Raw genomic sequence first — 21,506 nt, 5'->3', positions numbered from 1 at the left:
GAGTGATGCAGAACAACCTTTCAGAGGCAGTTGATTTTGTCCATCTTCCAGTGCTCTGGAGTTGTCTGGTGGGATGTGCTTCTCTGATGCCATCTGACCCATGCTCAAATTGTTTTGTCTCCATCTCATTGTTCTGGCAGTGCACATGGCTCCTGCCTCCTCTCTATGAGATATTTCTGTGTAGTCCTAAAAACCACTGCCATCAGCATCATCTTGGTATCTTCATCCTGTATCATGCACGGGGGCAGTCAGAATGTCTGCTCTGCCCTACTGGCATCTATCCACTCTTCCAGGTGCTTTTGGAGACTCAGAGATTCACATCCACTGAGTTTTTCTTCTTCAGGACTGTCTGTTGGATGGTGCTGACCATGTTTGGTGAAACCCACAGCCCACGCAAACCGAACATACCAGCAATAGGAAAGAGGATGTTTAGTATTTGTCTCAGTGTCCTCGATCATGGCTTCTGAGCCACCTCCAGTATTGCTCACTCTGTAACTTTTCAGTGAGAAATGCTTTTAATTTAAGCTCTCCTGAGGCTGCATGCCAGCACAGAGCTCTGCTTGGCTGCTCTAGTGATACTTGGGGCAAGTGTGCTGCAGCACTAGCTGGGACAACTCCTACTAATTTTCTGTGGAAGCCCCACTGTATTTATGGGTGGAGAGGACAGGGGAATGCTTGCTCTCCCACTTTCCCCCATGTTGTCCCAAAAGTCCTTGGTGCATCTTTGATTAGGTGTAGGTCAGAAGAATTTCCACATCGTGACCTTAATAACTGGGGTTGATTGGCAGGCAGTCTGCGGAGAGGGAGCAGCCTGTCCCTTTCATCTCCCTTGGTGCCGTGCTGGGACAATGGGCCAGCATATTTTCCTTGTTGTTCCTCATTTGAAAAGGGTCTGGTATCTCTACTAGGTACCTGTGACATGGGGGTCTTGATTGGGGTCTCATAAAGGGCCCTGTCACTGTGTCCAAAGGCCAGGAATACAAAGGCGGTCAGTGGGTGGGGGTCTCAGCTGACCACTGAAGAAGGGAGGGGAGGGTCCTGGAAGCAGTGGAGGGAGAAGCAACCCCTGATGGGAGACTTTAAAGGGGGGAGGGGGGGAGGAGGCGGCCCATTTTTGTCCCGAACTCATCAAGCACATCTGCAGAATTGTCCCAGCCTCTGCCTCCCAGTTTCAAAAGAAAATGATCGTTTGATAAACCGTCCTGATTCACCACTTTCTCACAAGGGAGGGAGACCCACCTTTGACCTCTATGATTTCACATTGGGCCCAGCTCCCCCCCATCCAATTGCTGGAGAAACTTTGAAATGCATCCCTTGTGCTCCCTTTCCTTCTCCCTCTTTCCCTTTACTCTGTCTTCCCCTTGCTATTTTTTTTCTCTTTAGTCCCCCTCCTCCTCTTCCCACCACCCCCACCTTCCCCAGTCTCCCGCTTTGTAAAAAAGCAGGCGTACTGCTTTGGAGTTTAGGCAAGTAATTAGTAAAATCTTTTCTGCAGCACAATAAAACCACAGCCCTTGGCCTGCATATTCCCACAATTTACATACTCGCGGGCATTCGAGAAAACAAGTGGTATTCCCAGTGCATCGTTGCCTATGAAAATAATTTGGAAGGCAGGGAGGGGAGGGTGCTGAGACCCACTCGCTCCTGCGAGCTATAGGAATGTGCATGAATATATTAAAATGTTTCCACACAATGCTTGTATTTTCCAATGGGAAGAGGCATCTTCTGGATGAAAGGCGGCTGGCCCAGACACAGACCTCTTCCAAACGTTCTTTCCCACTCAGGGTTTGTTTGCATGGACCAGATAGAGAGGGGGCCTGGAAGGGGAGGAAGGGGCAAGGCTGCTATCCATGAAGAGTAAATCTTTGTGTGCCTCTTACCCGCTCCCCATTTGTGGTCTCAGAAAGTCAAATTATGAGGGAATTGTGTCTGCAGAGGGAGGCAGGAAGGGAGATCATCAGGACTTTCTGCAAAAGGTTTTGGAGGCATTGCAAACGTAGAGAGGAAATAGCTTGTAATGGACCATATAGTGCTGTGACCAATGGGATTCAGCGGCTGCAGCAGGAAATGACTGAGAGGGAGCTGACTATCTTGAGCAGTATTAGCAAAGTGCCTATTAATAACAGAAAACACTCTTGCAGTACTTTTCCATCTTTATCTTACTGTCAAGAACAGGCTACTCAATGCTCAGTCTGGGCAGCATGTCCAGCTGTTCTACTTTTTCCAAGAGGGTGGTTGTTCCAGGCAGTGCCGCCAGTGGAACCCAGCAGTGTCCACTCCTTTTCAATCAGGGCCCACTTAGTTGCTTTTCCTCCAAAGAGGTTCTTTGGTCACTTTCAACTTACAGGATGTTGACAACAGGTGTGTGGTGAAACTTGTGTCTAGAGAGTGTAGATCTATGATTTCCTTTCTAACAGACAAGAACTGATGGAGAAAATTGAAGTGAAGGGAGGGAGAGACTGAGCACAAGTAATGAATAGCTTGGCTTAGGAACAGGGTTTGTATGTTGGGAGGACTGTGGGTTCAGCTCCAGGAATACTGTTTTATTTGACAATACTGGGGCAGGCTTCAAAGAGGCTTTGCTTGGAGGTAGCATGGTGGCTGCATTTTTTATTATTTTTGTTCAGTAATAGTCTTTTGGTGACTTTGACGCCCTTTGAAATTTCTGTGGGAAGTAGTGTGGCACCAGCAAGGACATCTGGATGCCTTTTCCCTATGTGCTGCCAGCTCTTCTGGGTGGATGACCTGTCCAGATGGGTTCTGCCCTGAGGATTTATATGTCTGCCCAGCCACAGCCATGGCAGCAGAAGTTTATGGATGCCATGAAGAGCTATTCCAAGACCCATTGCTACGCATCTGAAGTCTGTGCTCTCCTAAGGAATTTTTAGAATGCAGACTCCCAGAACAAGGCATAAGCCATTTAGAGGGGAGTGGGAATGCTTTATTGAGAATTTCTCCTCAGCTGAGCCAGCTCTTCATGTCCTTTCTGACCAGACTCTCCCTGTGACAGATGAGAGAAAATGTATTCCCCAAGACCTACAAGGAGCTAAACAATTTAGCATCTCAGAAACTTTTGCAAAAGAGTATTCTGCATGGCAGCTGTTCCTAAAATGGATCTGCAGAAATAGCAAAGCTCTGTAATGCTGTTGCTCCTGGCTGGCCTCCACTGGTCATACTGGTGCTGGTCATGGTGCAAAGGTCTCTAACCTTTTGTTGGAAACAACCAACAACCTAACTTGCAAGAGGGCTTACTTCTTATTTTTAATTATTGTCTTCCCAATTCCCTGCTCCTCCCCTTCATCTTTCTGCATTTCTTAAAGAGGCAGTGGAGGGAAAAAAGCTTTGGTTTTTGTTTGGGAAGGGGGTTAGCAAGGGCGACATGGCCCCTGCAACCTCTCATAGGGGTGTCTTGTCAGGGCGCGGCATGGAGGGCACAAACAGATCATAACCTTTAAATGAAAATGTGATGGAGGGGAGAGATGAAAGCAGTGAAACAAATTAGATACATCTAGAGGGGGTGCTCAACTGGAGAAAATTAGCATTTCTTCCTAATTGGAGTGCAGGGCATTCCATTACAGGGTTTCATTACAAGGAGGGAAGCACTGGGCCTCTTTGGAGGATTCCCCCCTGCCCTTGGTTTTTCTAGAAGTAAAAAGAAATATATTTGGAGAGAACTGCAAAAGTACTGAATTTATCAGAGTGAAGGTTTCAGACTGCTGCATGAGGAAGAATATAGTAAAGCACCAGTTCTTTATTTATTAAGACAAGAAAGCGATGAAGGCAGTACACATGAAGGCAGTTGCTAGTCCTAGTTTTCCTGAAGGAAACTAAAAAGTATACAGGAGGCTGCAGGTGATGATAACTTTCTGATTCAAGTTTTGATTGCTGAATCAAATTTCTGGACTACCCAAAATGAACTAGTTTGTTTGAAGCAAAGGGGTATGTTTTTGATTATGATCAGTGGAGTCAATTCAGACCCGTTTTATACTGCATATCAAGCCCATGCTGTACAAAACACTTGTTTAATGTGTGTTTGCCTGATTCTACCTATAACTAGAGCTGTTGTATCCAACAGAAATTTGCATATATCCCTGGGAAGACAATGGCCAACTTCCAGCACAGAATGTCTGATGGCTGCTTTGGGGCTTGTGCACAGCTTTGTGATCCAAATAGCTTGTGCCAGCTTGAGGAACAGGCAGACGTGCATATGCTTTATATGTACATCTCTGTGTGTGAATGGGGGCAAGGTGTAACTCAGAAAGAATTCAAGGGACAAGGTTTTGCATTGCATTTCCTGCTTAGAAGAGAGGGGGATAGTTTCTTTTTTCCAAAGCATAGATGACTGGATTATTTATTAGTCAGTGCTCTCAGGAAAGGCTGTGGGGAAGAGGAGAAGGGAGAGGAAGAAGAGAAAAGCATACTTTCTTCAGGTGTGTGGTATGTAATGTATGTTGCTCTTCCAATCTACAATTACAAACTTTTCTGTTCCAGCTCAAGAGAGGGAATACATGAGTGTATCAATATGGATTTTAGGAAATTGCTGAAGGAAGGGCTCTGTCTACAGAGAAGGTGTTTCCTGGCAGAGGGGGAGATGTTTGCAGCAGCACTGCCTTCATCCTGGGCAGGCTCTGTCATCCGTGTGCTTGGGATGAAGTTGCAGATGGTATGAATTTACAGAAGTCATAAATGTAAATCTCTGACTTATCACTTATTGCTGAATTTTGGCATTTTGACACAGAGCATAGCACTGCCCACAGAAATATCATCAGGCTTAGAGAAAATACTGACAAAAATGAAAGCATGGCTCAGAGATGGGCTTCTCCTATATTAAGTCTGGCACATATCAGGATGATGATGTCTCCCATTGCAACATTCTCCTTGTCACTTCAGTCCCCACAGAAGATGCTTGGCAGACTGTTTAAAATAAGGCAAGAGGGGAACAGGACCAGAGAGGCTGAAATTTGGAGAGGAGCAAATGAGTAACAGAAGATAGTCATCCTTGAAGGGAAACCAGTTCCTCTGAAGAACAGGAATTTCTCCTTTATGTGTGCATCTGGCTTGAATGCTAATACACTTTCAAATGGAGCATGCCAGAGTGCCTCTTGCCTGTAGCTAAGCTTCAGTTTCCTTGGGTTACTGGCATGATGAATCTCTGCTGTGAGTTAAACCGGACACTGGCAACGTGGACGGAATTGTGTGGCTCTGACTCTTCTTGGCTCCTTTGCCTCTGGTTTCTTTTCAGAGCAGTGTGCAACTGTTATAGACTGGAAGGCAGAGTGGAAAGTCTGTTCTTTCTGTGCAGTGTTGCCTGTATTGTGTTCTGTGGTTCATTATCTAGGATTTGCCAGGCCTTCTCTACCTTCCCTCCCAACTGTGTGGAACACAACTGCTGCAACCACTTTCTTGCTCTTTAGAGGTGTTGTGGCTTCATGATGCTCCATTCACCATCCCTACATGTGGGATGTACTCTTACTGCTTTGTAGGCATCCTCACACTTAGCAGGTGCAGGGGTAATTTGCGACCAGGTATTAAAGTCAGCTTTTAATGTGCATTGCCCTGTCTAATTAGTAAATTCTTGTTCTTTCCCCTCTGAGATTGAAGTACATATTCCTTTAAGTCTAACCGTCCATCAAAGAGGACTTGAATGAGGCCCTGCTATGGTTGGTAGACACAGGCAGCTAATGACAAGAGAGAGCCCATTTCCTTTGTGAAGAGAGACTGTACCAAGGTGATTTATAGTCCCAAAGATTTATTAGTGTGGGGGCTGAAGAGTCTTGCAAGCTGGAACCCAACAGCTTAGGTTTTTTTCAGGGGAAAAATAAATCTGTGTACCTCTTCCCTACTTCTGAAAGAAGTGAACTCGTCAGTAGCAGCAATTGCAGACTAAGCTGGGCCAAGCAGCAATTGCTACTATTGCTGTGCTTGGTCTCTTCCTTCTGGTGCAGCTGTGTTGAGCTTTACACCTGTGCTTTGTTCAGTGACCTGTTTTGGCTGTTCAGGCTGATTTAATGAGGGATGGGGATGGAGCAGGACTGTCTGATTCAAGAGTTTCTCTCTTGCATCTGATTTTCTGTCTTGGCCTAGAGCATGTTTTCATTTTCTGTATGCTACCCCTGGATTTTCTCCTCTTTGACAGTGGAGAAGCAAGGGAGCCTGCTCCAGATATTAGAAAAGTAGTAATGTTTCTCTAACATCTGTTTTCTAATGGTCTCAGAGCAGAAGGTTGTGGAGGTGAATAATGCCAGCAGTTTTGAAAGTGGTTTTGTAAACTCATGGATAACAGGTTCATAATGAGGAACTAGGTGGGGATACACTCTTTAAAATCCTTAGTACAGAAACTGTGGATGCAAAGTGAGTGACCAAAGAAGGTTGCCAAGCTTACATGTTCTTCCTGAACAGCATCTGCCAGTATCACTGGAGATGAAAAAGGTGACCTTGATGGGACATGGCTTGACAAAAGAGGGAATTTCTCTTCTTCTGGCCATGGTGGGTCAGTCCAGCATACTTCTACCCCAGCATTTGGTGTTCAGCAGTGGTCAGTAGTAAATGTCTATGGAGAAAAGGTAAGAAACAAGAGCAAAATATCCTTTCCTGCCTATTTCTTCCCAGCTTCCAGTTAGGAGAGGTTAGGGTTTCCCTGGCTAGACTTTTCATCTGGACCAATGTTTCTTTCTTGTTTGCAGAAGATAGCTCTGTGAGCAGCTCATCTCTTCTTTCTGAACCTGTTAATGTTCTGGGCTTCACAGGCTTCTTTCAAATTCAGTATTGTGTCCTGAGGAAGAAACGTGTTGTTCCATTTTTAAACCTTGTGCCTGATTGTCTTACGTGGTTATACAGTGAATGATTACTCTCTCTGGATACCCTTCAATGTTTAAAGTTTTAATATTTTTTCCCAAGCTACCCCAACTCTAGTATCAATGGCCTTGTGTGAAGCAGTAGCAAGCCACAACTTGCAGGTACTTGCTGGCCAGTTTTTTGGAGTGGAGTTCATATGGAGTGGAGTTCAGGCATCCCTGAGCTGTGGTAAGCTCATCATTTCCTCCCAGTGCAGTCTCTGACTGGAGTCCACAGAGATGCAGCCCCACATGAATTGATGGCCATGTAATTGGTCCTTGTGTATTCACATGATAAAAGATGAGTGTCAATTTCAACTGGGACACTTGTAACTGGCTGCAGAATCAAATACTGATGTTTGAGTAACGTGCTCATTTCAGTGTAGGACGTGTGAGTGAGCTTGGTTTTGGCATTTCTTTGTGTGGGTGTTTGACTTAACAAATAGAAGTTGTTCTTTTAATAGCTGTGTTTTTCGATGTGACTTCTTAAATTCTCAGAGCACATGGAAATAGTGCAAGCAATGGAAAGGAAAGGAGGAAACTGTGGTTTCACACTCCTACCCGCAAAGCTGTCTATGCATTCAAAGCTTCCAGACTTCTGTTCCTTGAAGTGTTGGAGGACTGACTGCCAGCAGGTTGTCCTGCTTCACCTGGACAACAGCTTACTGAGTGGCAGGAGTCAGTGTGGTACTTAATATCCCTTTATCAGATATTTTTTGTCATGAAAGGACGATGTATGTTAGGTAATCCTCTGTTCCATTGCAGATTTGAGATGTGTGCCTGAAGAGTCTTTTTCTCAGTCCTTTCCAAGGCAATCCTTTCCCTCTAATACCATTTTATGTGTAATTTCCCCCCAATATACTGACATAAAGCATTGTAATAAATTACTACTCATCTTCTTGTCTTATCGTTTCCCTATCTCTATGTCATCTATTTTGTATGATCACTTTCCTATCTTGATTTGGCTTATCTCAGTTATCAGTGCAATTTAATAATTCTTAGCCTGCCTTGCAGCTCAGCCTGATTACAGATACTGAAGGTGATAATCTGTGCTGTGAAACTGTGCCTTATTGATGTCAGCATGGTTTGAACTCTGGCTTCTGCAAAACTTTTCCAGGGAGTTTTTGGGTGGTTTGGGATCTGTGTCAGAGGTGGCCATGAAATGTCTTTATGCCTTAGATGTGAATTATCTGTTGATGAAACCTTGTATGTCGTTCTCTGCATGCAGGGCTGGGGCTTTCTGGCCTGACTGCCAGGTTTGATTTCTCACTCCGGTGCTTGCTCACAACCAAGCATGCCCTGAACATGCAGATGGGGAGGAGGGGTTTTATTCAGGATCTTGGTTGCTTAGGGCTGAAGAGTTGACATGCTCCAAACACGTAGTATGAAAACCCTGAAGCAAATCATACTGTGAGTGGAGAACTGGGGAGGTGGAAGCTGCCCAGAGCTTTAAGGGCAAGTGGATTAAGGTTGTTTGCAAGTGTGTCTGTGTCAGGACTGCAATGATCAGCACAGGAAAGCTCTAGGAGTCATTTCATGGCTGAGTTAAACGCAGATGAGGCTTTGCTTCCCTCCTCCACAGAGCACCTGTGTCTCCATGCCTCAGTGTCCTGGCCCTCTCTGTGTGTAGCATGTGCTCCATATACATGCCTTTCCCCTTTCACCTTTTCTGGTCTTTGACTTCTTAAAACCCTCTGAGCACTATTTCCCTCTCTCCTGATGAAGAACTCATTTAGACTTAATTTGTAAACTGTTTGAATATCACAAGGCAGAGGAGGAAGACCAAGCACTCTGTTTTTGTGATTTGGGTTCTGTCCCCTAAAAGCATGAACAAGTACATCTCCTGCCCCTCTGCATGGTATCGAGAAAGAACTGCTGCCCTGTGTGCTAAGATAAGGAAAGTAAATATTTGACTTCACTTCTTCCTCAACATCCTGATCACTTTTTTCAAAATTCTCCTAAATATTGGAGTTTAAATTTATTATATGTGTGTCTGTATAGTAAAAGGGAAAAGACAAAAATAATTTGTGGCTTGTGGCACCAGTAAAAGAGATTCCTTCCACCTCTACTTTTAAACTGAAACATTCTTGATTTTTAGTTGTTCTGGCAGACTTGAAAGGATTCTCCCTTCCCCCTGACCTCACTGGCATGCATGGATTGCTGCTTATTGAAAAGTAATTTTCTGTCATAGATTCTAATGGAAAAGTTTATATAAAATGTCATTCTATATATATACATGCATTTCTAAAACAATACTTGTTAACTGAAAACTTTACCAGTCACATCTGAAAAAATACTGGGATTGGTCTTGGCAGTCCTGAATCTTAAAAAATAAAAAGGCGATATTTTATAAATAGAAGAGATTTTCTTCTTTTGCATCATGATTCTTTAAGCATTTTGTATACATGAGCAAATATTTAGACTTTTGTCCAAAGCAGTGACAGCTGGAATATTTACTTAAATCAATTCCATATGTCCTCTTGTAGAGTGTGAGGTTATAAGAAGAAAAAGCCCTGGACCACGTAAAGTTTGTGATAAAGTGTGAGCAGAGATGACATTACATATCTTTTCCCACTGGTGCAGGGAATGTTTACTCTGTTTCTCTGCACAGGCTTGAAATTGGCCTGGTCAACATAGGCCTACTTTTGTTCATTCTTGGTGTCTGCTTCTCAGATGCTGGCATGGATTTCACAGCAAGCGTACTTTGTCCAGAGGTGTCAAAAGTTGCTTCTAAGGAAAAATCTTGAGAATTGATGGGTCAAAGGCACACAGTGTTTGGCTGAACTCATCTGTCTGTGACAAGTACTTAAGGCATCTTGGGTGAGGCTGAAATAAATAGGATTGAAATTGAAAAATGATCCTTTCTGGAAGAGTCTTTCATAAAATGTGATAGAAATAGATATGGCCTGAAAAGAAACCAGAATCATGGGGTTGAATCAGGCAATTTGCTTCTCTAGTTTGCAGCCTGCTGCAGCATTGTGTCACCGTTGTATTTTAGGCAGCTCAGAAATTAAGTCTGTGCCCTGGGGGTTGTGCTGCCTGCCTGCTCCCTTCCTACAATTGGAGTCCCTGAGGATCTCCTTTCCTTGTCGTCAGGATTGTTGTAATTGCATCATCTCCTAGGGCTTGCTCAGCACTCCAGTGTACCTGTCCTTTGGTAATAGTGGCATCTTTTCACTTCCCTGCTGGATCTTCACCTGGCCTTCATTGCACAATCAGGACCAAGCTTTTAGATTATGACAGTTCTTGCTTTCTACTAGGATGTTGCAATAAGAGACACAAGGTGAGTTTTTTAAAACTTTAAAATCAAACAAAAAATCCCCCAGACCCCATTGCACTGAAGCTGTGATCATTAATCCAGCTGAGCAGTAGCTTTAACTTGTCTACAAGTCCTGACAAGTCAGGACAAGCATTTCTATCCTGAAGGCAATGGTGATAATTCAAAAAAAACATAGATGCTAACAAGTCCCAAGAATCAGCAGGGGCAGCATGCCACAGACAGGATGGCAGTTTCTGGCTTGTGGGACATCTGACATCAGTCTGATTTAACACAAGAGTGATACACTGGTGGCCAAGTTTTTTGTACCCACATGCAGCAGGTTTCCTGGTAGTTTTGCAAAACCAAAGTAGCAGAAAGGGAGACAGAACAAGTGAGGTCCCACTATGAAAAACAGTTCTGGTTTGCTAATGGGAGATGCCTCAGCAAAAAGAGAATGTGGAGCCTTTTTTGCTGTCCTCATGGTTATGGTTGTTGCCTGACTTTTGGAGCAGATGCTGGAGGAGTTGACTTACTTTTTGATGATTTTTCTCAGCAATCAGAGTTCTCACTCTGTCCTCACAGTTCTTGCTATCCTATTTGGGACCTGCACTGTCCAGCTTATTCTCCCTGTGTCTATTGCCTTTCTCAATCTCAGTGTGACTAGAAATCCTGTCCTGGGAGCATACGCTACACCAGGCCTTCAAGAATCTGTCATGCATCGCACCCCTTCACATGCTTCTATTGTGCATCACTGGATCTCTTTTCTCCTTTATGGCTTTTTTGGCATCCTGCACTGCCCTGTTCCACAGGCTGGGGGAAGAATGCCACGGGCTGACTTCCTCGGTGTGTGTCCCACCGCTGGCTGTGCCCCAGCCATGCCAGGCAAACTGTCCCGCTCCCACCCCCTCCTCTTGCTGGGCCCAGATTGGAGCCCCGAGAGGTCTTTGTCCGCCTGTTGAGAGCAGCCCCCGTTCCTCCATTCCCACATGGCACACCCTCCCCAGCAGCCCTCTCCCCATTCAGCAGTTTGGGCTGAAAGAACCTTGGCTAATTACGCGGGGCTGAAAATTACCACTTTGCTGTGTTTTCCTGCTGCTGGGCCCATTTGTGTGGGGCCTGTAGTTAGAGGGAACAAAGTCCCCCCCGTGGAGCCAGGCAGGCCCCAAGTGTGAAGCTACAGGTACAAGCAAGAGGGGAATGAAGGGAATAATTACCAGCTTCTCCAGGTGAAAGCCCCGTTAAAACTTCAATAAGCCAATTAGGGGCCAGGGTGTGTGTGCAGGGAGAGTCTCCCCCACCTATAACTGATTCCCACCAGGCAATTAACAGAAATCATTTCACGGAGGGGAGGATAAGAAATGGCTCTTAGAAATTGTCTTGAGTTGGGGGGGGGGGCTGAAACAGCATGACTGCTGCAATGGTCCTCATGTACTCCAACCTCCTTGCTCACTGTGTGGCCTGAAAATGTTGGTGGGGCTAGGAGGAGAGGGAGGAGGGAGGGAAAATGGCAAAGAAAAAGGAATCGCTGGAGCTTTACACCTGGGCAGGCTTTGAGGAAGTGAGGGCTGGAGTTCAGAGCTTCTTGTAAGGCTGTGTGTGGGCTCAGAGCCCCAAGCTCAAGGAAGCTGCTGGGTCTGGGGAAGATTGAGCTCAGGGTGTCTTCCCCATGAGGGCGAGAGGGAAGGATAACAGTACTGACCAGAGCAGGGAGGGGAAACGTGATGGGTGTGAAGGCTGGAGGTGGGTGTGCAGGTTGGTGAGAAGTGAATGCCAGGCCCTCAGAGATCTGCCCAAGGTGCATGATAGTCTGCAGGTACAAATGGTGTCCAGTGTCTAATACTGTGCATGTATCTCATCCAGGGATCATATTTTTCTGCTTCTCAGTCGGCACCTTCACCTGTTCCTTCCTTTCAATTCATTCAAAAAACCCAGGGAATTTTTTCAAGACAGAGATTTTATAAAGTTATCTTGCAACTCCCATGCACTGTACTGCAGATGTCTTGTGCAGCAGTTGGAGGTAGAACATGCTGTCTGGTGGGTACCTCGCAGGAGTTTTGCACATTGGTGTTTGAAAGGCTGCTCTGGGGAGTAGAGCAAGAGTAGAGCATAGGATGAAGTTGCTACAGATGGCTGAGATTTCTGTAGTGATGTTGGAAGGGAGAATGCTTTGTGTGAGTAAGGAAGTTGAGACATCGGCTGTGGTTATTTTACCTGCACTTGAAAAAGAAACAAAAAACCTAAATAAACCTTTAACTCCTCAAAACAAAAATGTAACCTTAGTAGCCACTTTCTTTGAATTTCTAATGTTATGGTTTCTGAGCATTGAATATGTTCTTTGAGATTTTGTTCTGGTTACTGATAAGCTGATATAACTGTGCTGTAGTGGTGTTTTATCACCTAGCCTCAAACTGACCTGAAAGTGCCCAGATTTCATCCTTTTTCTTAGTTTTTTTTTTCTCCCCTTCTTTTTCTTCCCAGAAAGCTGTCTGTGGTAGGAATAGAGAGCTGTATCTCTTGCACAGCCCAGATTTTAGACTCAGAAGTGATTTCTCAGTTGAGTCATGTTTCTCTATTATTCAGCTGCTAAGATGTAACCCCAGTGGTTGCCTGCAGAGAGCTCTGCTCACAGAAAGGCCTGGTAAGCATGCACAGACAAATCAGTTTTGGCACAGACTTTGATTTTTGGTACAAGTTATTCAGATCAGTGCCTGAATTATGTTCTGGATTAAATTTCTGTTATGGTTAAGGAGTCTCTTTTTTCTGTAATAACAGTAATAACCTGAGCATCATTTGGGATTTAAATTTGGTCTCGAGAGAGATGAGGAGACCTCTGTACGAAGACTTCTGCATGAACAACTACTCCATGCCTGGCAAGCCCAGAGGATTGGGGAGTGAGGAAAGATGAAGATTGTTGGACATAGCATGTAAATATGTATTTTACACTGTTAAAAATAGGTTTTCAAGACTATTCCTTCAATAAAGGAGCAGGTTGATTTCAAATACTTGTATAGCTACAAAAGCAGTTCTGTTTGAAGTTCTGAAGAATGACAGCAGCACTATGAAAAGCACAGTTCCAATATTACTCTCATACAGGATCACTCAGGATCCTCAATCAACTTTTATAGAGCTGATCTGAATGTGGTCCTCTTTTGAACATTTGCTTCTTCATAAAAGCGTGTGTCATGTGGAGTATTGGGGAAAGCATTGATACTTAGATGTGAACAGGCCTAGGAACATCAGGACTGTTTTGTGGATTGAATCACTAGTTTCTAATCAAGGGTGTTTTCCCATTCAATGCTGTAGTGTGGAAGAGCGTGCATGTGTTTGTCTTGTCTGGAATCTTTGTCTTGATGTCATTGAGCTCAGTTTTTCTCCAGAAATGAGGACTATGCTCTGTGTCTGGTGGCTTTACAGAACTTAACTGCTGCAGGGCTGCTGAAGGGACAGTGATCAAGGTTGCAGGTAACTTGGGCACAGAGTATGGGGTGAAACTGCAAAGAAGTGAAGGCAGGATGGAGGTGTCTAGGTTGGACACCTGCTAAGCAGCTTGCAAGAGTAGAGGTGATCTGTCTGCCATGCCAGGAATTGGGCTTTTGGGGACATGAAAAGCTTTTTCTCCTCTTCAGCCTGAGTGTCTCTGAAGTCTGGAGGAAGACATGAAGTTAGAGGCCAAGGAAGAAGGCTGGAGAGGTGAAGCTGATGTTCCGTCTGTCATGAGACATGAAGTATATAACTTGGGGGGCAGCGACACGAGCATTTCTTCTATCTCATGAGCTGGAGTTCTGCCTCAAACGTGACTTTATGTTTCAATCCAGCATCTCTACAGTGCCCTTCAGTACAAAATGTAAATGCTGTCCTTCTGGGGACCACTTTTTAGGGGTCCACTTGAGGTGGCATATGAATGAGTTATTAGTCCATCTGTTCATGCATGTGTCACTGGTGCTCCTTGCAAGAGCACAGGATTTCCTCTTGGAGCAGTAGTGGTTTGTCAGCATTGCAGGGTTCATGGTCTTCTCTATGCATTTTGCTTTCTCTCTGTGCTGAGTCCGTGGTGGGGTATGGCAGAGCTCTTCTGTACCTTCTCTCATGTGACATTTATGAGGTATATCAGGAGCACAATTTAACTCTGAGTTGACTGGTGCCTTGGGGGATGCTGTAGCATGCATGTGAGTTCAAAGAAGTAGCAGCAAACCTGCCAGAGCTTTCCAGTCTGGAACAAGCCTGGCTATTTGCCTTCAGCTGCTGGGTCTTTTCGGCAAGGTTATTCAACAAAGGTGAGGCTGTGCTGCAGTGGGATTCTTCTGCTTGCTCAGGTGAGCTTTAGGTGCACTGTCTTACCTGCTGATTTTTGCTGAATTTGTGGTTACAGAATGTTAACATATAACCCAGCTGTCTTGACTTCTGAGATACTGAAGATGCTTGGTTCAGTTCTCTGGTCATCCTTTGAGAAGTACAAAGTACAGCTAAAGGAACTGGTCTAGGACAGTGAAGGGGCAACACCAGCCTGACAAGACCACCCAGTCCTGTGTTTGTCCAGCATTGCCTGCATCTAAAGCAGGCAGGATTTCTTCCATATTTGTGGTGCCTGCTTGCTCATAAAGAAGGTGCTAAACTGATGCTGTGCTGGTTTTTTTTTCTCCTTGCAAATTAAATGCCCCTGGGGAATGAGCACTTGCTCCCCTGCACTCTCTGTCTCTCTCCCTTTGTGTGTATCTGGTCTGTTGGAGAAGTCTCAAGCTGGAGGTGGCAAAACTCGCTGTGCTGGGTTTCTGACCCCCTCCTGTCCCCTTCACAATGTTGTTACTGTTGCATCTGCTCTTCAGCAGGGGCTCCATCAAGTTTATGTGACCTTAGCACTGTATTCATGCTGGAGGAGTTACCTTCCATAATGATGTCAACTGATGAGGCTGGCGGGATGGTGGCGGCCGCGATAAGACATGACATGTTCTAATGATTCGCCTTAGCGAGCTGCGTGTGTGTGTTGGGGGGGCACAGAGGGGCTTGGAGAGGGGAGGTGGGGGCCCCACAGGTGCCGACAAAGACTTTGACCTTTGCTGCTATAATATCAGTGTTTCACAGGCAGGGCGGTTCGGTAACCCACTTTCAGCCCATCAAAAATTGATTTAATTGCAATTTTTTCCCCCAATTAGGAGCACTGGAGCTTAACTAATTGGAGTAATAGAGAGTAATAAGGCTCTGATAAAAAGCCTTCCTCTGCCTCCTTTGTATCTTGTGTCATCGCCTGTCAGAGGTCAGAGAGCTTGCATATTCTATTAGGCAGAGTTGCCTTCATTTGTACAAATTAGTTTACCCAACAGTAATTAAAATGCCAGTGCGGGTCGGGGAGAGCTGAATACAATTGATGGGCACGTTGGTGAAGGATTTGACAGCTCCGGTGGCCTCCCTTGCCAAAGCGTGTCAGTGCTGAATCAAAGGCTACACAAACCCACAGACCCGTGTGTTTAACCCGCAGCACCGTCGGCACCAACTGCTCTCTCTCTTCTCCTGTCTCCCTTTTGGACTTGCTTTCTCTTCTCCTTCTTTTCTCATCTCACTTGAGACTTTTTAAAATAGATGTTTCCCATCTTTGAGCTCTCCTTTCTGTTGATCACTTTCATAACACTGCTACCAACCCCCCCATCCTGTCTTCCCTGGTTCTCCCCCTTCTCTCCCCCCACCTTCCACATTCCCAGCTGCAGAACTCTGTCAAGCAATAACTTCTTTGTTTCCCAGTCCAGTGAGTCTCCATATATAATAGTTTCCAAAATGGAACAACGATGTCCAATTCCAGGGGGCGGGGGAGAGCACCAGGAGGAAGGAATGGGCACTTGCACGTGTCAGGCAGATTCTGGACTTGAAATCCCTGAAGAGGAGAATAGAACTGGAGAAGCAATCTGTTTACAGTACAGGGAAGGGCACAAGCCTAGGGCACAGGGGAAGTGTATTGAGAAGAGGTGGGAAAGGACCTGTTTTATCCAGGTTCCTTCGATGACTTTGCATTGCAGGATTTCCAGCTCAGGCAGGACCCACTCTAGATGCTGGGTTGATAGTGGGGAAAGTATGTGTTGTTCAATGTGACTTGTATTTCTGGAGTTGATACTGTTTCCAAGCCTCAGGATAAACAGCATCTTTCCAAAAGGACTGGTGGGCATCTACCTCTGTCCCTCTGGTTTGTTCACATCTGGTAGTGGTCTGTCCAGGATGGGGTAAAGAGGGATGCTACATGAGTCAAATTGTAGTTGGCACCTTGGGAGCAGCCATGGGATTATTGCAGCTGGAGTGTAGCCAGGGCACTACTGCTGTTGCCAGAAATGCCATGGGATCTTCAACAACCCCAATTCAGTCAGATGGAGAGTTCTTGTGTGTCTTCCAACAGCACTGCCAGGATGTGTGTTCTCTTTCATTTCCTGGCCCAGCTTCTATTGTGGGGGGATGATGTCTAATGAAATGTCTCTTCTGCAACATAGAGAAGGTCTGGCTTCTGGAGAAGCAGGATCTTGGTTGTTCTGTTGGGTTTTTTTTCCCCCCTCTTGTTTATTCCTCTCCTCTATGTCAGAAGGGAGTCTTCAGTAAGAAAGAGGACATCAAAGTATCAGATGAGTTGGAAGATTCCTTGTGTTGGACAGCAAAAATAGGCTGTTTATGAAGTATGTATGTCTTAATGCTGTGCAAAATTCTTGCCTTCCTGGTTTGGTTTTTGACTAGTTTTAGTTCCTAGGGGATCCCTGTGAAGGCAACATGCCCTGTTATGGACGCCCTACAATGGTGCTTTTTTCTCCTTTAGAAGGGCCTTTTAGGAGGATCTTGTAGTGATGGTAGCCAGCAGCTTTCAAAGGACAGAAGGAAGCTTAGTGGGGAAGGGGCTTTACATCTCCAAGGCCACCTGGAGACTGGCCATAGCAGTTTTTGTGGTGGATGTAGATGCATCTGATCAGGGTCAGTGTCCATCATATACTTTGGGTAGATGAGTCATGCCTGCATTATTATATGTAGAGTATCCTGTACTCCCCTCTTCCCAATCTAGTCTCTCCTCAGACTGGCTGTAGAAAGCAGTGTGGGCAAAATGAATGACACTCCCTAAGCTGGTAACTCAGCTTGAACTGTTTTTCTTGGGCAGCTGGCAACAATGGTTGTGAAAAAGCTGCACTTCTCTAACTTGGAGGGTTTTCTTATGTGTGCTCTGTGATCTCTAAGACAAAAGAGCCTTGTTGAAGATAGACTGAAAGAAGCGAGCCTCATAGAAGTCTTCAGCCTGATCTTCTAAGCTAAACGAAGTTTCAGAAGTTTTGGAGCCAAACTTTATATGCTTTCCTCCAATCTGCATGTTGTTTTAGACATATGAAAGCTGACTTGCATTGCTCTTTTGCCTGAAGTAAAACTGTCACCTCTGAGAGGCTTCCAGTTATGAGACACCTGAAGCTTCAAGGTGTGTGCCTGCAGATCAGACTCAAGGTGAGGGGCCCTGTATCATGCCCTGGAATCCAGACTTTAAGGTCAGTTCTCAGGCTTCAAGAATTTCTCATTGGTACCCCTTCTTGTGCATGTTGTTTTGTGAATGCTGCATTCTAATGCTGCAGTGAAGGTGGCCTGCTCTTGTGGGAGAAGTCTTATCTTTGCTTGCTAATGGGCTCAGGCTGTTAAAGATAAGGCCTGCAAACCTGATCCCACTGAAGTATGAGACAAAATTCCTGTTGACTGAATGGAGTCAGCTTTACCCAGAAGAGACTTGTTTGTGGCCCTGAGGCCTGTATTCCATGCTGGAGAAAAATCTCTTTATCTAATGCTTTTTTCTCTCTTTTTTCTTTTTTTTTCTCTGAGGGGTGAGGGGTAAGGACCAAGGAAGGAAAGCTGAAGTCCAGAACTGACAGCATGAGGGAGGATTAGACCTAGCTGTTCCTCCCACCTTTTTCTCCCTGTTGGTGTGCCTCCATGGTAATTTAGACCTGTGGCAACCATCAAAGCCTTGTGCATACCTTCTGCACAAAGGGATCTGTCTCCCACGTGAGAGCGTTCTCTGCTGGGACAGAGTCAGTTTGTCCCCCAAAAGAAAAATCTTAAGCACCCAATTGCCTGCTTGACTGACTCCCTGACTGCTATTGTGTTTCTAACCACAGTAATTGACTTTAGTAGTTATTAATGGATTATGTCTGGGGAGGGGGGACAAAACCCAACACCTAACTTTGTAACAGAGGGACCTCCTGACCAAAGTGTTGCTTTCCAGACATGGGGCTTAACCGACAAGCTGTCAAAGTGGGTGTCTTTTGCTTGTTTTCCTCTGAGGTGGGTGACATCGGCAAAAGAGAAATGTTCCCTCCTGTCCTGGACTATGGTGGAGAGAAGGCAAGCATTGAGCAGAAATCATGTTTCCAAAGATTAAATGCTGCACACTTTCTTAATTGATCGTGGTAGCTGCTGTACAGCAACAGGAATTTGATTATTTTCCATAGACTCTCAGACTTTGGTCAAGGACTTCCATGCAGAAGAGAAATGTGAGCACCCTGCAGCACCTGTAGGGACTGCCCAGTGCTACAGGTGCTTTGGCTGATAGCATGTGCACTGCCATTGAGCCTGGAATGTTGCATGTAGGACATCCTGGTTGGAGACACTTTAAAATAGCTCTAGTTCTGCAGGCCTTTTCTAGCCTAAAGGGCAGCTAAGAGTCACAGAATTTGTGGACACCTCCATGGTGGCTTGAAATGGTTTGGTGTTATCTGCTTTCCTCTTTTGCACAGTGTTTTTTCAGTGCTGCTTTGGCTGTACGGTTTGGAGAAACCAGTTGCTGAGCTAAACCAGAGAGATAGGAGTAGGAGTCCTGAGTTCCAGTCTTGCTTCCATCTGGTCCTTCTCTGGCTTTGATTGAGTTGAACCTGTGTTCACCACTTGGCTGCTGAGTAGTGCTGAGTAGATCACCACTTGCAGCAGCAGTAGTGCTTCTCACAGAAGTCAAAGGTGCTGCAAGAATCCATTCCTGGTGCAGTAGAGGCTTGCAGACACCTTAACTTCCAAAGAAAGAATGCTGTAGAGGATCAAAGAAATGTTTAAAGACTGCTCTAACTGCTGTTTTTATAGACATGACATTGTTTTCTTATTTTGCTTTCATCTTTCAGCTGCCAGCCTTGTGTCATACTGCAAAAGTTCTTTAGGCAAAGCGTAGAGATGGCTTTTATTTAAAGCAGGCTCCATTTCCTGTGTTCATTCTATCCTTGCTGCATTGACTTAAACGGAGTTTTGGCATTTTATTCTCAGTAGCTGCAATAAATATGGCTTTGTGAGAGGTCATTTGTAACTTACTAAGAAATCCTTGTATGAGCTGCTTCTTCTTATTTGGACTGAGAATGGGAAGCTGGCACAAAACAAGCAGTGTGGTTTGGAGAGCACAGCACCCATGTTCCTCGTGCTTGATTTTAAGGATTTGTTCTGTCTTATGAGCTAGTATGAGGTCAGTGGGTGTCAGGTGACCTCTGGAGCCAGCATGTGCAGCAGGGACATAGCATTGCCAAGAGGACTTTGGAATGGGCCCTGCTGGAGGGTGTAAACGGAGCCAAATATTGCTGCAGGAGACTGTGCTGCCTCTAAAAGAGAGTGCCTGAGCACTGGGGAGGGCAACCTGATCCAGCTTTGGAATTGTCCCTGCTTTGAGCAGGCTGGACTAGAGACCTCTATTCTGTGATTCTTTAGGCCTGTGATGCTGCAGCCAGTTCATGATTGCACTCAGAAGTTGCCAACAAGCAGAAGTGAGACATGAAGTAGGAAATAACAGTAAATTTTCCATGGGGTCTTTCTACAGCTTACAGCACTGACTGTGTGTGAAACGTGCTAAGTACTGTACTGACTCATTTGAAAATGTTTACAGCTGTTCCCGTTTATGTTTTCCTTTTGTATTTACAAATACATCTTTATATCCTGCCAGTTCTCTGCAGTTGTGACCTGCTGCATCTGGGAAACTCAGCTAGTGGGAGTCCTGTGGCAGCTCTCCCTTTGCTGCTGCCTGTCCCTTGTGAAATGTGGTGGGACATGCTGAAATCATCTTGAACCAGAATTCAAAGTCTATCTTGTAACCTGTTTTCTCTGTCTTGCTCATGCACTTTCTTCAGAACATGAGGATTAGTAAGTGTTTTTTGTTTGTTTCTTTGTTTTTTTTAAACAGCTCATTTGTGACAGGGACAGCCTGCTGTGGACACATCTCACCTCTGAGAATCTGGGACCTTGAGAGGTGAGTGAGCTTCCAGGTTACAGGGAGGGACTTGACAAGAAAAGTGAATAACAATACAGTATTGGAAATGCTGTAAAAGGGTATAATTCCTTTTGTCAGTATAGGCAAGGGATGATAGAAGATGAGATGTGTTGAGGAGTGGGGGACAAAGCAAACTGGTGTGGAAAGGCATATGTGGGGGATGGTTCTGGTTCAGTAACTTGGCTTTTCTTCTCAGCTTTTCCAGTTGATGGCACAGCCATCCTGGTTTCTTCCCATTACCTGTATACAGTCAAAATGTACCCATTACACCCTCCTTTTCATCTGTCTCTGTTGATGCCTCAGCCAGAGGAGGTGAGGAAGGTGATCCTTATCCTCCCATTCACCCACTTCTCTGTGGTGCTGGGAAGCCAGAGGCAAACACAGGCTCTGAAGTCACCTTGTCCTGGCTGGCAATTCCAGTAGCTCAGAGAGGTGTTATGTGGCAACAGGTTATCTATGGAAGTGACTTAGGCACGTTGTCTTCCCTTTGTCCTAATAAGCACTGAGGAGGTTAATTGCTGTGGCCTCTGATTTGGGGTCTTTGAGTAGTCCCTGTTCAGTGAAGGTGCTGACCTTAGCAACTGGGGAAATGTTGTTCTCAAATCTTGATGTGAGACTCAACTGCTGACAAATTTGAAACTCTCAGCCTGAGGGTCTTAGTGCAGTGATGGACAGATAGCAAATATTTCACAGGATTATTGGAATGGCAGCCTTGCCTTGCAGGACTGGGATGCTCTGGGTAGGAGTGGCATGGCCCAGATTATCCAAAGGAGTCCTGTCAGGATTGAGGTAAGCATTGGCAGAAGGGGCCTGAGGGATATCAGTAGAGCTGTATTTGGGGAAAGGGGGTGGAGAAGGATTGGTGTGGACACAGGGTAGGTCTGAGACCAGTTGCCTTCTAATCTATAGTTTAAACAGTGTAGATTATTTAAGTCAACTGTATCAAATACAAATTTAAACCAGCAGTTTTTTTCTCTGAAGTAACAAAAATACTTTCCAACAGTGCATCCTACAAAGGACAAGTTGGAGCAGGAAAGAGCACCAGTGCATTAGTTATGGTGCATGTTTCTTAGCGATCCATCCAGTGGTGCCTTTGGAGTACCCCAGAAGGATGGAAGGATCCAGGCTGTGCTGTGATATCCCTGCCCATCAAGTCTTCTGGCTGTTCTTGAATAGAGGC

General features: G+C 45.2%; 1 protein-coding gene across 2 annotated transcripts in view; it reads left to right on the top strand.

Annotated features, from left to right (window-relative positions):
* FBXW4 (F-box and WD repeat domain containing 4) overlaps positions 1-21,506 on the top strand; it is a 59,361-nt gene that overhangs the window by 25,321 nt on the left and 12,534 nt on the right. The window contains exon 6 of one of the 2 annotated variants that reach the window (XM_041461574.1): positions 20,240-20,305. The exons of the other annotated variant lie outside the window; for it this stretch is intronic. Within the exon in view, the coding sequence (XP_041317508.1) occupies positions 20,240-20,305 (66 nt within the window). The remainder of the gene's footprint in view (positions 1-20,239; positions 20,306-21,506) is intronic. 2 annotated transcript variants of the gene reach the window in all.

Source organism: Pyrgilauda ruficollis, unplaced genomic scaffold (genome assembly GCF_017590135.1).
Source record: "Pyrgilauda ruficollis isolate IOZ18807 unplaced genomic scaffold, ASM1759013v1 scaffold15, whole genome shotgun sequence".
Taxonomy (NCBI): domain Eukaryota; kingdom Metazoa; phylum Chordata; class Aves; order Passeriformes; family Passeridae; genus Pyrgilauda; species Pyrgilauda ruficollis.
Note: the sequence above shows the minus strand (reverse complement) of the source record. Positions and strands in the feature narration are given on the sequence as shown.